Here is a 15,242-nt window from a genome sequence, read left to right as displayed (position 1 = left end):
TGTGTAAACTAAATGCGAAGGAACAGAGATATTCACTGCTGTATGTCTAATATGCCAACGCACCCTTATTCACTAGCAGTGCCATCTGACAAAATCACAGATATATAGAGGGGTTTCACTTCTTGATGTAGAATGGGTAGAGTTCAGTCGCGGCGGCCATATTGGTAAGGCGGTTTGGGATGGTTGCCTACATGCGTTTCTCTGTGCTCTAGTGAAATGTAGCCTTCGTATCATCCTTCTGGCTCACGTTTCCATATCGGTGGGTACTTTTTTTTTTTTAAACATGAGGAATCTACAATCTTGTCTTCTCTACCCATTCTGTTTCTATGCTATGTGACTGTTATCGAGTTCATGAGTGAATAGAACCTGTTTTAAGTCATGTGACTAGTGTACTGTACGTTCCCAGTGTCTCCCGTCCTGCAGTGCTGTGTTTGGAATGCTAACGTGAGCGTGTGTATCTGTGTCATAATGCAAGTGACTAACTAACTACCCCACCGGGGGGAAGAAGGGAACCATATGAAGAAAAGAAAGAAAGTGTGTTGTTGACAAATAAGAGTATTATCTATCTGGATAACCTTTATAAGAGAATGGTGTTGTGATTTTAAATGGGGAAGAGTTTGGGAATGGAAGAAGGGAGGGAGAGGGGAGGATGGGGTATTTATTTGTTAGAATTATTGCAGATGGAGGGAGGGGATATGGTTACCGTATGGAATTCTGTGAAAGAAGAGAAGATCACACATTGAGGAGGTATGCATCTTGGAAATAGGAATTCAGAATTCTGGGAACATGGGAATTGTGTTTGTTTCTGACTGAGTGTCGTCACTGCTTGTGGGCCTAAGCCCACTGGAGGACCAGTCTATAGAATCAGAATGACTGGAAAAGACATTCCATCCAGTGTTCCACTGGACCATTTGGAATGACTGAAAAATCCTCTTTTTGCGGGCCAGTGTAGCCTACATGAATACATGTTTTTGGCAGACAGGCGGAATGTCAATTATCATCACATCCAGTGAAATTCGGGAACTGTGTCCTATCTAGGTATTCTCTTTCAATGGCCCTGCCTCTCACACTGCTAGTACACAAAGTAAGATGAAGTTGCCTCTTGACACTTATCTAAGGCAGTGGAGGTTGCTGAAGGGAAGAAGGCTAGTAATATTGGCTGGAACTGAGCAAAAGGAATGGCATCAAACACATGGAAACCATGTGTTTGATGTATTTGATACCATTCCATTGATTTTGCTCCATTACCACAAGCCCATCCTCCCCACTTAAGGTGCCACCAACCTCCTGTGATCTAAGCTCAATTTTGCGTTTCACACCCAAATGGTAAGGGTAAGCTGATCCTAGATCTGTGTCTATGAGCAATCTCTATACCCGGGGTCCTTTTCCAGCCGCAGGCGGCCAGAGTAGGGCCTGACTGTAATCTGTCATGGTTCATATTAATTATTATCATTATATATTGAAACATTGTGATTGTTTTGAGAGAAAAAAAGAGAAAGAGAGAGAAAATTGTTGTTCTTTTTTTTGTAACTGGCTTTACAAACTTATGATTTAATAAATTATCGGAAATTGTCCAGTCTTCTCTTCTATACACGCACGCGCACACAGCTGACATGATTGTTCTATTCCGCTTGGGTGACCACATAATGGTCCATATTTAAAATACACAAATGCGGGACAACGGAATGTTTTTGCGGGCCAGTGCAGCCTACATGAATACATGTTTCTGGCAGACAGTTCGAAATGTCAGTTATCATCAAATGAATAGGAAGTCTGACTGAAATACGCAACAAATCTAACTTTTTGGGTAAATGAGTGGTATTTTAATATGTTGATAAAATACGAGACAGCAGACAAATGGCCAACATTTGGGACTGTCCCGTATTGTGGACATGTGGTCACCCTAATTCCACATGACAATGGTTGGGCAAAAAGGACAGACCTTTTTGCCTTATCTCAACATCACTTCAAGGGTTTATTTTCTTAAAACGGATTGCCTCTCTCCGTGTTGTCACTTAAATAAGACAACTTTTTCAACTCTAGAGTGGCGCCATACACGGACGGGATATTTTACTGTCAGATTTTAAAGTTTCGAATAAATGATGGGTTTAATAAGGAGTTTGGTAGGCCTACCTGCTGTTCTGCTACTCTTCGGTTTAGTCGCTGTGTTAGCGCAAACTGCCGCACCAAGGATAGTTGAGTTAGTGACACTTATTTTGTTGTTTTTCTTAACCATTGATTTATTGTCGCTTATAGATTATTTTGATTTATATGACAACATATTATAGTTAATTATGTTGGCTCTAGTTAGTCTATGACGTTAATTTCCGAAAATACAGCTGGTAATGGAGTACGCTGAAACCAGAATTTCCCCGATTTCACATTGTAGCATATTTCAAAGTGACTTTGCCTTTAGGTAAAACACAAAATGACTTCATGTTTGTTTTCAGTTCCTTTTATAATGGTGTAATTTAGACGTTCATCAACCTCAACGTTTATATTATTATATTCAGATAATGGCTCTTTAATTTCAAGTGTCTTGGTACATTAGTAACGTATTTGGCCTTTTCACTGTTAGGGAGTTGGCTCTCGCTTTCTGCTAAATGCTTGTGTAACTGAAACCTTTTTAGCGGGAACGTTGGAGTGTTTTCAGTTCCTTCTCAGACACATTTCAGTAGCTATAATCGTGACTGGCTGGCCCTTTTAACTGTTAAGTGTTTGGGTGAAACCAGTTAGTGTCCAAAGAGACACCTGTTCCCTGTCTTGGAAGAATCCTTCAGCCTTTTAGCCTCATAGAAACCAGACTACCAGGCTTCCTCTTCTTATCTGGAGCCATAGAACTAACAGAATGTACACAAACAATTATGTGGAGTCATACAGTCTAACAACAAATGGAAATATCTACTGTAGGCTAGGTCTTACTGCAGGTGAGAAGGCTTTATTACTGCCTCAAACTGCAGTTGTTTAGTGTGTTATGAACTACTGATCTAATGTTGTTTTTTTTTCAATCAACCTGTTTTCTCTCCCTCCCTCTCAGTGTGTGAGACTAAGAATGGAACAAGCTGTGAGGAATGTGTAACGATTGTGATGGTGAGTCTGGGATTAGTCTGGCATGAGTGAGGCACACTTTGGGTTTCCTGGTCCTGATTCCCCCACTATACCTCCTCCTGCTCACGAGTCTAACAGGGTCACAAATGTGTTCTGGTGCACATGAATCAGCATATCAGCTCCACCCTCCACACCTGTCAGACAGGTCGGGGGACAAACTGAACACACACCTCTCTCTCTCTGCCCTCATTTCTCTCTCTGCATCCCTCTATCCTTGGCATTGTGAACTCTATCCCTGCCAATCCTGAAACCCCTACCCACTCATAGTTCACATATACAGTTGAAGTCGGAAGTTTACATTACTTAGGTTGGAGTCATTAAAACTTGTTTTTTTCAACCACTCCACAAATTTCTTGTGAACAGACTATAGTTTTGGAAAATCGGTTCAGACATCTACTTTGTGCATGACACAAGTAATTTTTCCAACAATTGTTCAGACAGATTATTTCACTTATAATTCACTTTGCCAGCAGCATACCACCCTGCATACCACTGCTGGCTTGCTTCTGAAGCTAAGCAAGGTTGGTCCTGTTCAGTCCTTGGATGGGAGACCAGATGCTGCTGGAAGTGGTGTTGGAGGGCCAGTAGGAGGCACTCTTTCCTCTGGTCTAAAAAATATCCCAATGCCCCAGGGCAGTGATTGGGGACACTACCCTGTGTAGGGTGCCGTCTTTCGGATGGGGCGTTAAACGGGTGTCCTGACTCTGCGGTGATTAAAGATCCCATGGCACTTATCGTAAGGGTAGGGGTGTTAACCCCGGTGTCCTGGCTAAATTCCCAATCTGGCCATCAAACCATCACGGTCACCTAATAATCCCCAGTTTACGATTGGTTCATTCACCCCCCTCCTCTCCCCTGTAACTATTCCCCAGGTCGTTGATGCAAATGAGAACGTGTTCTCAGTCAATCTACCTGGTAAAATATCAGTCAGGAAGTTAAAGCTTGGTCGCAAATGGGTCTTCCAAATGGACAATGACCCAAAGCATACTTCCAAAGTTGTGGCAAAATGGCTCAAGGACTACAAAGTCAAGGTATTGGAATGGCCATCACAAAGCTCTGACCTCAATCCCATAGAAAATGTGTGGGCAGAACTGAAAAAGCGTGTGCGAGCAAGGAGGCCTACAAACCTGACTCAGTTGTACTTCAACAAAATAATAAACAATACAACTAAAACATTATGTGTGTGTGTCCCCTTCTAAAATAAGTGTAAAAAATAAAACTTCTGGTCTTCACACCTGATCAGATTTTCAACATTGCAAATCCAATTGTAGTTTTGTAAACTTAAGTTGACAATTCTTTATTTAGAAAATGAAGACAAGTGGCATGGACTAAATTAGTGGCACTCCGGAGCTAATACTTGGTTGCACAGCCTTTGGCCAAGGTAACTGCAGACAATCATGTCTTGTAGCAAGCAATGGTGTAACCCACTTTTCAACAGCAAACTACTCTAATTCTTCAATGCTTGAGGGGTGCCCCCATCAACTGATGTTTTCAGATCTCTCCATAGGTTTTGGATGTGATTCAAATCTGGACTCTTGGCTGGCCACTCCTGAACATTCCAGCATCTCTTCTTGAACCATTCCTGGGTGTTTTTCATGTTTGGGGTCGTTGTCCTGCTGGAAGACCCACAACATTCAGTGGAGACCCAGTTTTTGGACACTGGGTTGAACAAAACACCTGATAATCTCCTGATTTCATGATGCCTTGCACACGTTCAAGGCCCCCGGGACCAGAGGCAGCAGAGCAACCCCACAGCATGATCAAATCTCCCACATGTCAGACATGAGTCCAGAACTGAATCGCATCCAAAACCAATGGCGAGATCAGTAGTTGGAGGGAACCCCTCAAACATTTAAGTATTAGAACAATTTGCTGCTGAAAAATGGGCCAAATGCCAGTAGAAAGTTGCAGCAAGCTCATTGGTGGCTTCGAGAAGCGTTTGTCTGCAGTTATCTTGGCCAAAGGCTGTCCAACCATGTACTAGCTCCAGGGAGCCAATTTAGGACCTGTCATTTGTCTTTATTTTCCTAATCAAAATTCTCAACCTAGGTTTACAAAAATAAAATTGTCTCTGCAATGTCAAATCCAATAAATGTTTTATTTTTTTCAATTTCAATTTATTTTAAAAGAAATGGGGAATAATTTAGTGCAAGGGTGACAATATATTTGGCTTCAACTGTGTAGTGTGTGTGTGTGTGTGTGTTCGCTTTGTCGTGGTCTAGTGTGAAATTATTCACACACTCAAACGCACTGACCTACACCATGGACTGACCTCCAGGTACATGCAGAAGTACTTATCTGCCCTAACGTGTGTGTGGTGTGTCAGGTCTACAAGGTTCGATGCCAAGATGGAGAGGCGGACAAATAAGATGAAGGGAAAACAGGAAGAGAGGTAAAACGTCATCGTGGCACACCAACATCTGTGTATTTCTCTATATATGTGAAGCAATTTGCAACTAAAGAATGTGTTTTGTAATCTATGTATCTGTATTTACATGGCTGTTACCCAGTCAGGCCCTGTGTGTGTATTCAGCTGGCCTACTACAAATCCCACAGGGAGATATGGTAAACGTTACCCAGTCAGGCCCTGTGTGTGTATTCAGCTGGCCTACTACAAATCCCACAGGGAGATATGGTAAACATTACCCAGTCAGGCCCTGTGTGTGTGTATTCAGCTGGCCTACTACAAATCCCACAGGGAGATATGGTAAACGTTACCCAGTCAGGCCCTGTGTGTGTGTATTCAGCTGGCCTACTACAAATCCCACAGGGAGATATGGTAAACGTTACCCAGTCAGGCCCTGTGTGTGTGTATTCAGCTGGCCTACTACAAATCCCACAGGGAGATATGGTAAACGTTACCCAGTCAGGCCCTGTGTGTGTGTATTCAGCTGGCCTACTACAAATCCCACAGGGAGATATGGTAAACGTTACCCAGTCAGGCCCTGTGTGTGTGTATTCAGCTGGCCTACTACAAATCCCACAGGGAGATATGGTAAACGTTACCCAGTCAGGCCCTGTGTGTGCTGTATTTGACTTTAGTGTGTCTCTGACGATGTGACTGCGATCAGAACAATGCTCCAAGTTTATTTTGTTAGTTTCATGGAACAAACCTTTACATACGTCACAGCTAAGCTAACCGCCCAAACCGGCTTGTGCTCTATGACTTCTTACCAACCTGGCTGGTCTGAAAGGTTGTGCAGTCCTCTCAAAATATGAAGTGTGTGTCTAACCAGCTGGTTGTCTTTGTGTTAACAGAAAGGCAGAGATGATGAGGCATGAAGAAATCAGAACGAAATATGGTACGACTTGAGATACACAAACACACCACTCCTGTCTGTGGAAAAACACTGTCACTACTCTGATGGAATTTATTATGAAAGATGATCTCTAATTCCTTGTCTCTCCCTTCCCAGGTCTCAGTGGGTTCAACCCGTACTCCAAATTCTCTTGAGCTGATATTTGAACACTGTACTATCAACTGCCTGCCTTCTCTTCACCTTCGACCTTTCACCTTCGACCCCCCCCAAGGACTGTTAACCTTATTGTCTGTTCTATGCTCAGCTTACCCTCCCTTAAACCAAAAGTAGAGGTGTTTGTATCATTTCAGACCGTAGTTTTGAATGTAGCGCTCACAAGCCAAAACGGGTCGCCAAATAATGTGCACAACGTCACTTATTTCGTAATATGTTACGTCCTGCAAAAAAAAATAAAAAATCCTGCAATTCGTATGATGTTACGAATTCCAATTCGTACAATATGTTACGAATGTGTAAGTGCTTAAGATCCCGTTCAATCTCTTTAACCGTTTGAGGAGAATACATGAAACTGGCCTTAGATCAAAGTTTTGGTACAACCTGTTTATACAACATTATCTGCCCATGTAACACAGGTCATTAAACATTGTGTTGAATGTAATGAACAAAGTATTCTACGAATGCTTAGCTAGAACAAGTTCTGCGCTGCTTGGTGAGTGGTGCAGTGCTGAACATGTCTTGCAGTGCAGACTGTGAGAGCAGTGGAAAGGTGCAGTAGCCTTAGCAACTTACCTTATTTATACCATCTTCCTTCTGTGACTACTACTGTATTATAAACTCATGCTGGTATTTGAGGGTTACTACTTGGTTATAGGAGATCTTGCCTATGCTCTACTTGATTGAGAAGATGCACTCCAGAAAAGTTGACCTTTTCTATGTACATTCATCTTATGGTGATCTATTGTTAATGTGTCCAGTGCACACCTGTACTCCATCAAACAATAAACTTGTATAGATGTATTGTCCTAATTTAAACCAGAATTGTACTTAATGATGCACTATGCAGAAATCCCTCTGCCATTTCCTGCTTGCAAAAATTCTAATAGTTCACCTAATTTCAGTTTGTGACAAAACAAGCGACTATAGTTTAGAGAATCATTGTACCATCTAAACAGCTGTGGAATATGTTTTCCTTACGCTAAGCATAGAAATATTGCACATACAACAGGTCTGCCGCTTCTTAGACTTGCTTTCATTTCTATGTGAATTTGGTCTGGTTGCCCAAAAAGTTACATATTGCAGCTTTAAATAGGAGGGTGTTCAGAAGAGTTGAATTCTCAAAATTGCAGATAGAAATGTACCCTACCATATAGAATGTACACACCTTGTACAATGAGACAAAGAATGTCAGATCTAAGTAATAGATTTCTACCTGTGACAGCTTTCTCATTACAGACACCAGCTACTTCCGTTAGAATCTTGTCAGGCCAAATTAAGCCATTTTTTTATTGATGTCAAGTTGTGTAATAAACTACCCTTTGTCTGTTGATTTGAGCAAATCTATTTTTACTTAAATTAAACTTTCCACTATGTAAGACTTGTCTCTTTGGATCTTATCAACTCCTAGCTCCTACTATAACCTCTACCTCATAGTGAGAAACCTACAACAACCATATCAGAAATGTGATCGTAACCTCAATAATAGTAGAGATAAAAAATAAACAGGAATTCCTGCAGTTCTGACTCAATCTCAATATACTATTTTTTATCAAGGATACGTATACTCTTTATTCAAGCATTTTCTATGAGCAGAGCCACAGAGAGAGGGAGAATATTTCTGGAATTGGAACCCAGGCCTCGATCCCTACCCATTCCAATCCTTCCCTTTCTTCCTTAAGAGAGAAATTACATGTTGAGTTGGGGCGCCCCCGATTGGTCATCAAAAGCCTTGTTTCAGGTAGGCAACGAGACTGGAGATCCACTATCACCCCTCTACTCTCAGTTTGCTTCCATTTGGTTATTAAACGGATTATGTAATGAATACACCCCATTTCTCTATCCATTATGATGATGGAAGATTTGGCTTGATATAATTTGTATTTTACAATATTATTCTGGTACACCCTGTACATAGCCATGTTAATACATTTTCAGAGACTCCAGTCACCCAAGTCAGACGGGAAGCGGTACCGGAGCGCCAAGTCTAGGACCAAAAGGCTCTACCCCCAAGCCATAAGACTGCTGAACAATTAATCAAATGGCCACCGGACTATTTACATTGACCCCCCCATTTGTTTTGTACACTGCTGCGCTGCTATTCGCTGTTTATTATCTATGCATAGTCACTTCACCCCTACCTACCTCGACTAACCTGTACCCCCGCACATTGACTCTGTCCGGTTCCCCTGTATATAGCCTCGTTATTTTATTGTGTTACTTTTTATTTTTTTTTACTTTAGTTTATTTGGTAAATATTTTTTTTCAACTCTTCTTGATCTGCAGTTGGTTAGGGGCTTGTAAAGTACGCATTTCACGGTAAGGTCTACACTTGTTGTATTCGACGCATGTGACAAATAACGTTCGATTTTTTTATGTTTATTCATTATAGTTATTTACTGTGTATCCCTTGCGTCAATATTTAAATGTTGTATCTTTAACTCTGCATTATTGGAAAAGGACCCGTAAATAATAATGTAATGGTAGTCTACACCTGCGGTTTACGAAGCATGTGACCAATTCAATTTGATCTGAGTGTAATGTGTGTATTTATTTGAGATTAACCAAGGTTAACCATTAGCCGTGTCTTTGGCGGGTTCTTAATGTCGCGTGGCCGAGTATTTGGCTGAATTGCGCGTCCCCGAATCCGCGTCCGAGAGAATATGTCACGTGATTCCACGAACGCCAATCAGTGTCTGCGGAACGAGAGACCAAAGCGCGTTCCCGTGTTTGCGGAGGAGAAGAGCATATAGCTTAAAGAGGTGCAAACGAAAACACAGTCAAAATTACATTTTAACCCGCAAATCCTTTAAAGAAAACCCACCAAAATGTCGGAGGAGAAACCAAAGGTAAGGCTAGTCGGCTATCAACATGTGATGGCTATTTAAGGTGATTGAAACAGTCTAATGCTGAATAGCGCCTGAAATATGCAATCAAAAATGGCCCGGTTTGCACGTTTGTCTGAATCGGCGCACTGTTTGTTTCGTAGTTAAATGAATGGAGTGCTGCCTCCGGATACGATATTTCTAAGTTGATCAGATATACAAGCTATTGGAGATGTTGTGCGAAGTATTTCAACCAGAAAATAGAATTGTTGAAACAAATACCACTTACATTTCGAAGTTGAATACACGGATAGCGTTAGCGGGTTTTTCTTTGTGGAAAAAAGACCACGCTAGCAGCTGGCTAGCTAAATGCCGCAATAGTAGCGGCACAAAATGTGACACAATTTGGAAGCCATATTCGAGTGATTTGGATGCATTCGTCGGCATCCACTTATTGAAATGGATAAATAACATAATTAGTTAGTTAACGCACTGTTTGTATCTTCTAGGCCAGTAAACACGCATGGCGTTGGCCAGGCGCCGGTAAGACCAGAATTAGCTAGCTTGTTCATATCTCGTCTGCACGAAATAGTCCCTAACCACTGATTGATACAGGATTCATATATTTTCTCTTGATTTGAGGTACTAGGAAAAGCGGAACGTGGGTTTTGCTACGGATAACGCCTGGGTCTAGTAGCTGGCTGCTTCAGTCACAGCCTTCGGGTTTCGCACATTTCCCAGACCCAGTACCACCCGCAGGCAACTCTAATTTTACAGACAAGAACACTACCTTGCTACACCGTCCAGAGACGTGAGGAGTCTTAACAGTGGTTGTACAAGTCAATTGTTTGGCTCTCCAAGACAGGTGTATTGAAGACTGAATAACTACAATGTTAATCCTTTCATTGCTGTTTGGTTGTGTTTCAGGAGGGCGTGAAGACTGAGAACGACCACATTAACTTAAAGGTAGCCGGTCAGGACGGCTCTGTGGTTCAGTTCAAAATCAAGAGACACACTCCGCTCAGCAAACTGATGAAGGCCTACTGCGAACGTCAGGTCAGCACAGTCGCCAATCAGACACCTTGCCCTCCTACCTGCCGCCTCAATGGCGAAGACTGGAGCAGGGGGCACACTGAACATTGCTCAGAAATATTATCAAGAGCTGACCTGATTCCCAATACTAGAGGAATATCTGTCCCATGTATTTTTTTGTGTCCTCTTTCTCCTGCAGGGGCTCTCGATAAGGCAGATCAGGTTCAGGTTTGACGGACAGCCAATCAACGAGACAGACACACCTTCACAGGTACACTGCACAGACAACTGGCAGCTCTCTATATTCTTTAGAAACACCCTCTACTCACTTCTCTTGGCCCGTTCTTAATCACTCTAAAGCACAGCATCTCTAGCACCATTATCATTCTCTCAACTAAAGCACACCTGCTCTCAATGAACTTGATTGCTTTCTCACTGTACTTCCCACTACATATCCCCCTCATGGAATCACTCTTTACTAGATCCCTCTCTCCTTCCATCTCACATGTTAATTCTCTCTTTAGCTGGAGATGGAGGATGAAGACACCATAGATGTTTTCCAACAGCAGACAGGTGGTCTCTGCTAAGCCCCTCCTGTTACAGTGATTGACATACCCAAACCACGCCCACTGCTCCTCTCCTCCAGTCACTTCAGCTTCTGTGTTCCTTTGTTGTTTTAAAAAAAAATGTTTGTCTCAGTTTTGTCCTGGGGTGTAGGATTGGGATGAATTTGCCCCCTAGACACTGATTTAAGGTCAGTTATTAGTTTACCCCATATTGGATGAGGTTAGGTTTAGGACACGATGAGCTGATCCTAGATCTGTGGTAAGGGGCAACTTCTATTTTGAGGCTTCCCCATCGTCTGTTTCCTTGATCTTATTTTAAAAGATGTCTGGTGCGTTTTTGGATGGGGTGGGGGGAGGGCTCCCTTCAAATGTCTGTCTTAGTCAACATTGAACTCTTGAACTGTCTTGGACAGCTTCTGGGTCTTTCCAATGTTAAGAATCATGAGTTTTGATCTAGAAACAACCCCCTACACCTAAGCCACGTGTAGTGTTTTGTATTTATCCAACACCTTAAATCTACACGAAGTGCCTAGGTGTTAGGGGGTGGCTTCTGGACCCTTCCAATGGTTTGACATGGGGGACGCCCTGGTTTTTCCAAGGGTGCATCTCAAGTCTTATGTTCCCTCTCCTTAATTTGGCACCGATCTGAACATTCAGGCTAAGGTGGATGCTGACCATGGAATATGCTTTCACATGTCCAGTTCTTTAGTGTCAGTTTTACGAGGAGAACCCTTGTCTCAAGGAAGCTACTTATACTGTTGAGATGCACCCCTAGTTTTTTAGGGCAGTCAAACGGGAATATTCCCTGATACCATATGGGGCCATTTCTTTCTTTTTTCAGTGGTCAGTTCATACAGCAGCCCTGTCAGTGACTCTGCTTTCGGTGTTTGGGTGGGGGTGTAAGGCAGGAGGGAGAAGTCATCCTTGAACACTGATACAGGGTCAGATCATTTGCATCCCCGGACTGGTTAATGTTTTGGGGGTTCTGGTTTTCTGATCCTAGGTCTGTGGTTAGGGGCTACGTCTACTTGGAGCATAAGGGGAGGGGCAGTTAAGTTCTTTACCCACATGTTTTGTCATATGGTATTTGTTTGGTTTCTCTACTGATTTGTACATTGTTTGGCGTCTTTTACTACTGTAAACAATAAATATAGTTTGGTACTCAGACTCCTTGTCACGGCTCCTCCTTTAAAAGTGTGATATAAAATGGGCTCATTCAGTGGACTGCCAGTTACACATGAGAATCATGAATTGTATGTTCAATGTATTGTTTATAGTCGTATCTACTACCAATTGTGTATGTTGGACCCTATCCAGCACTATTTGAAAGTACTGTAGCTGAAATGTATTCTCAGCTGCATAAAAAGACCAGCAGGGGGTGCTACTGTCTATTGGTACAGTTGTCTGTCTTCCCTTTCTATCAGCAGGTCCCAATTCAGCAGAAGTAAAGTGAGGACATTATCCCGAGTGCCTGTATTTGTGTGCTTGTATGTTTCTGTTCAAGCGTTTAACCGCTGTGATTAGATTCTAATTTGGGCCAAAGCCGTCCTTTCCTCCGGAAACCGATAAGTGGTTGAGGACTGTGTCAGTTTGTTATTAGGTGAATGGAGAAGTCTACCTCTTGTCCTTGAAGTCTTCCCATGGAGGAAGCACAAGTTCATCCTTGGGGTCTTCTCTGCCGAAATCCACTACCCTCCTTTGAATAAGCTGCTGTTTTCTTGGAGCACCTGCATGCTTACATTTAAATACTAAATACATTCAAATTAATTTTGACCACTTTGGACTCTTATTTTGGGATTCCTCTGTAAATGACATCCTAGCGTAGAAGGAGTATAATTGAATACAACTGCATTTGTTTTTTCTCGATAATCTTTGACCGTTTTCAAAAGGAGAGGACGGAGGAGAATCTCCCTCTGTTTTCATTACATCTCTGCCTGCGGTCAGCCATCTGTCAGGATGTTAAATCGCTCTGTGTGATTGGCTGATGCAGTCAGATTAAGCACAGTCGATTGATAGCCTGATGGGATAGAGAGATACAAGAAGGAAGAAAGTTATCATCATGATCCTGTCAGATCCTGTAGCCTTGAAAAGAAATGGCTAGGAGAAACACTAGACTAGTCTATAGAACATCTTCCTCCTGCCCACTGATCTGCAAAAGTGCACAAACCTGCTCTTGAAGAAAAGGAAAAACAGAGCAGTTAAAGTGTATAACAAAGAGTGAACACCCCTCCTTTCTCTCCTTGATCTGTATCGGAATAGCTATTTGAAGCCTGGGCATGGCTAAAATACACATGTACACAGACACACATTGGTCCAACCTCCCAGCTCTGCACCTGAGAGTTGTACCTAATTCCCTTCTACAATTTTTATTACATTTTCTCAGAATGCAATATTAGAAAATCCTTTATGAGGACAGCTGTCTTACATAAACAAACTCACGTACATAGTCATCCACTCCTCAGCTACTACAATAATAAAGGTCCTAATAACAGGGATCTTGGTTAATATGGTAATAGCTTAGCCGGTATCAAGCACTCTTGGTGGAGCAGAGGTCACCGGTGGTACGCATGTTTTCAAAATTATTTTTTCCCTTTTTAAAAATGACTACTTGGACTATATGGTGTTTACCTAATATAAGGTTATTTTGTAGTACAGCTCTTTATCTCTGTATCTATGGCCCATACAACTCCACCTTAGGTATACATCTTGCTCTTGCTCACACACACACACACACACTCTCAGAAGAGTATGTGAGTGATACAGTCGGCTTCTGTTCTACTCTGTGAAATGATTGACAGACTGGTTAGTGATTTGCATGGGCCTGGTATATAAGAGAAGGGGCCGGACCAGACAGAACTAACTCATTTAGGAGCCTGCCTGTCTGCCTCGGCTGAAGTCAGATGTTGTAGAGTAGTTTAGATCCAAGCTTTACTTTGTCATCTGGACTCTGTTTGTTGGAAGATGATGCTTTCTACGGACACTCTCTAGACACACCTCACACACAAACGTACACGCTACCCCACACATACTTACACACGCGTGTTGTAGATGAGCGTCAATTGGCGTTCGGATCAGTCACAGTGTTTGTGATTGGCTGGAGCAAGCTGGGATGTCATCGCCGATGCTGCTGTTGCCTCTGCTGCTGTTTCTCGGGTTAAGGGTCATCAACGCAGCTGCAGAGACACGGAGACCATGCAGGGGTACGTTCGATTCCGTTAAATGCGCTATGATAATATCGGCGTGTGTGTGGGTGTTGTAACCTATCCGGGGACACATTTGATTGTGACACATAACATTGTACTTCCTGTCCGATAGCGGCTCTCTCAGATTATACTGTAGAGTGGCATTAAACACACCACTTTTTCTTTCTCTTGTTTGCATGCAGTAGGGATGCTACTTCAAATAGTAACTCATTACATTTTCCTTGACACCCAAAAGTACTTGTTACATTTTGAATGCTGAGCAGGACAGGAAAATGGTGGTGTATGCTTTGCTTAATATAAGAAAATTGATACTTAAGTATATTTTAGCAATTACATTTAGAACTAAATACTTTTGGACATTGACTCAAGTATTATTTTACTGGGTGACTTACTTTTACTCGAGTAACTTTCTATGAATGTATCTATACTTTTACTCAAGTATGACAATTGAGTACATTTCCCACCACTGTGTGTGTGTTTGTGTGTGTGTCAGAGAGATATCAGCCGTGTGCGTGAGTGTTTGATGTGTTTAACTTGATTTGCCAAAACTTTGATGCAAATCACTCATGCACAGATAACCCTGTGAATGTGCAGATCATGCCAAAAACCTACCAGACATTTCCCAGCCATCCCGTAAACTCTGACTAACCTTACCTGATATCATGAATACACAAGAAACTCCAACACCTCATCTTGCTGCTCTCACCATCAGTTTCCCACTATTTAGGAAATGCTAACTCTCTCTCCCCCTTTCTCTCTCTCTCTCTCTCTCGCTCTCCCCCTCCCCTCTCTCACTCCCCCCCCTCTCTCGCCCTCTCTCCCCCCTCTCTCTCCCCCTCTCCCTCTTTTTTACTTGCTTTCTCTCCCCCTCTCTCTCCCTTTCTTACTCTTTCTCTCCCCTCTCTCCCTTTCTTACTCTTTCTCTCCCCCTCTCTCCCTTTCTTACTCTTTCTCTCCCCCTCTCTTTCCCTTTCTTACTCTTTCTCTCCCCCTCTCTCTCACTTTCTTACTCTTTCTCTCCCCCTCTCTCTCCCT

General features: G+C 42.4%; 2 protein-coding genes and 1 long non-coding RNA gene across 4 annotated transcripts in view; all 3 read left to right on the top strand.

The window, feature by feature from the left end:
• Positions 1 to 1,572, top strand: part of LOC110497086 (unconventional myosin-X) — a 63,918-nt gene extending 62,346 nt beyond the window's left edge. For both annotated transcript variants that reach the window (XM_036952208.1, XM_036952207.1), the window contains exon 40: positions 1 to 1,572. This exon is cut by the window's left edge and continues 1,384 nt beyond it. The gene's annotated coding sequence lies outside the window, so the exon portion shown is untranslated.
• Positions 1,573 to 5,171: 3,599 nt separating this feature from the next.
• On the top strand, positions 5,172 to 7,914 carry LOC110495765. The gene is made up of 2 exons (XR_002469470.2): positions 5,172 to 6,410; positions 6,525 to 7,914. It is a non-coding gene; the product is annotated as an uncharacterized LOC110495765 (long non-coding RNA).
• A 1,358-nt stretch (positions 7,915 to 9,272) lies between these two features.
• On the top strand, positions 9,273 to 12,171 carry LOC110495764 (small ubiquitin-related modifier 3). Its single transcript, XM_021571180.2, has 4 exons — positions 9,273 to 9,430; positions 10,334 to 10,462; positions 10,638 to 10,709; positions 10,963 to 12,171. The coding sequence occupies exons 1-4, from the start codon at positions 9,410 to 9,412 to the stop codon at positions 11,023 to 11,025; spliced, it is 285 nt and encodes a 94-aa protein (XP_021426855.1). The 5' UTR covers positions 9,273 to 9,409; the 3' UTR covers positions 11,026 to 12,171.
• The last annotated feature ends 3,071 nt before the right edge of the window (positions 12,172 to 15,242 follow it).

The sequence above is a fragment of the Oncorhynchus mykiss genome, chromosome 18, assembly GCF_013265735.2.
Source record: "Oncorhynchus mykiss isolate Arlee chromosome 18, USDA_OmykA_1.1, whole genome shotgun sequence".
NCBI lineage: Eukaryota > Metazoa > Chordata > Actinopteri > Salmoniformes > Salmonidae > Oncorhynchus > Oncorhynchus mykiss.
This window is presented reverse-complemented; position numbering and strand designations above follow the sequence as displayed.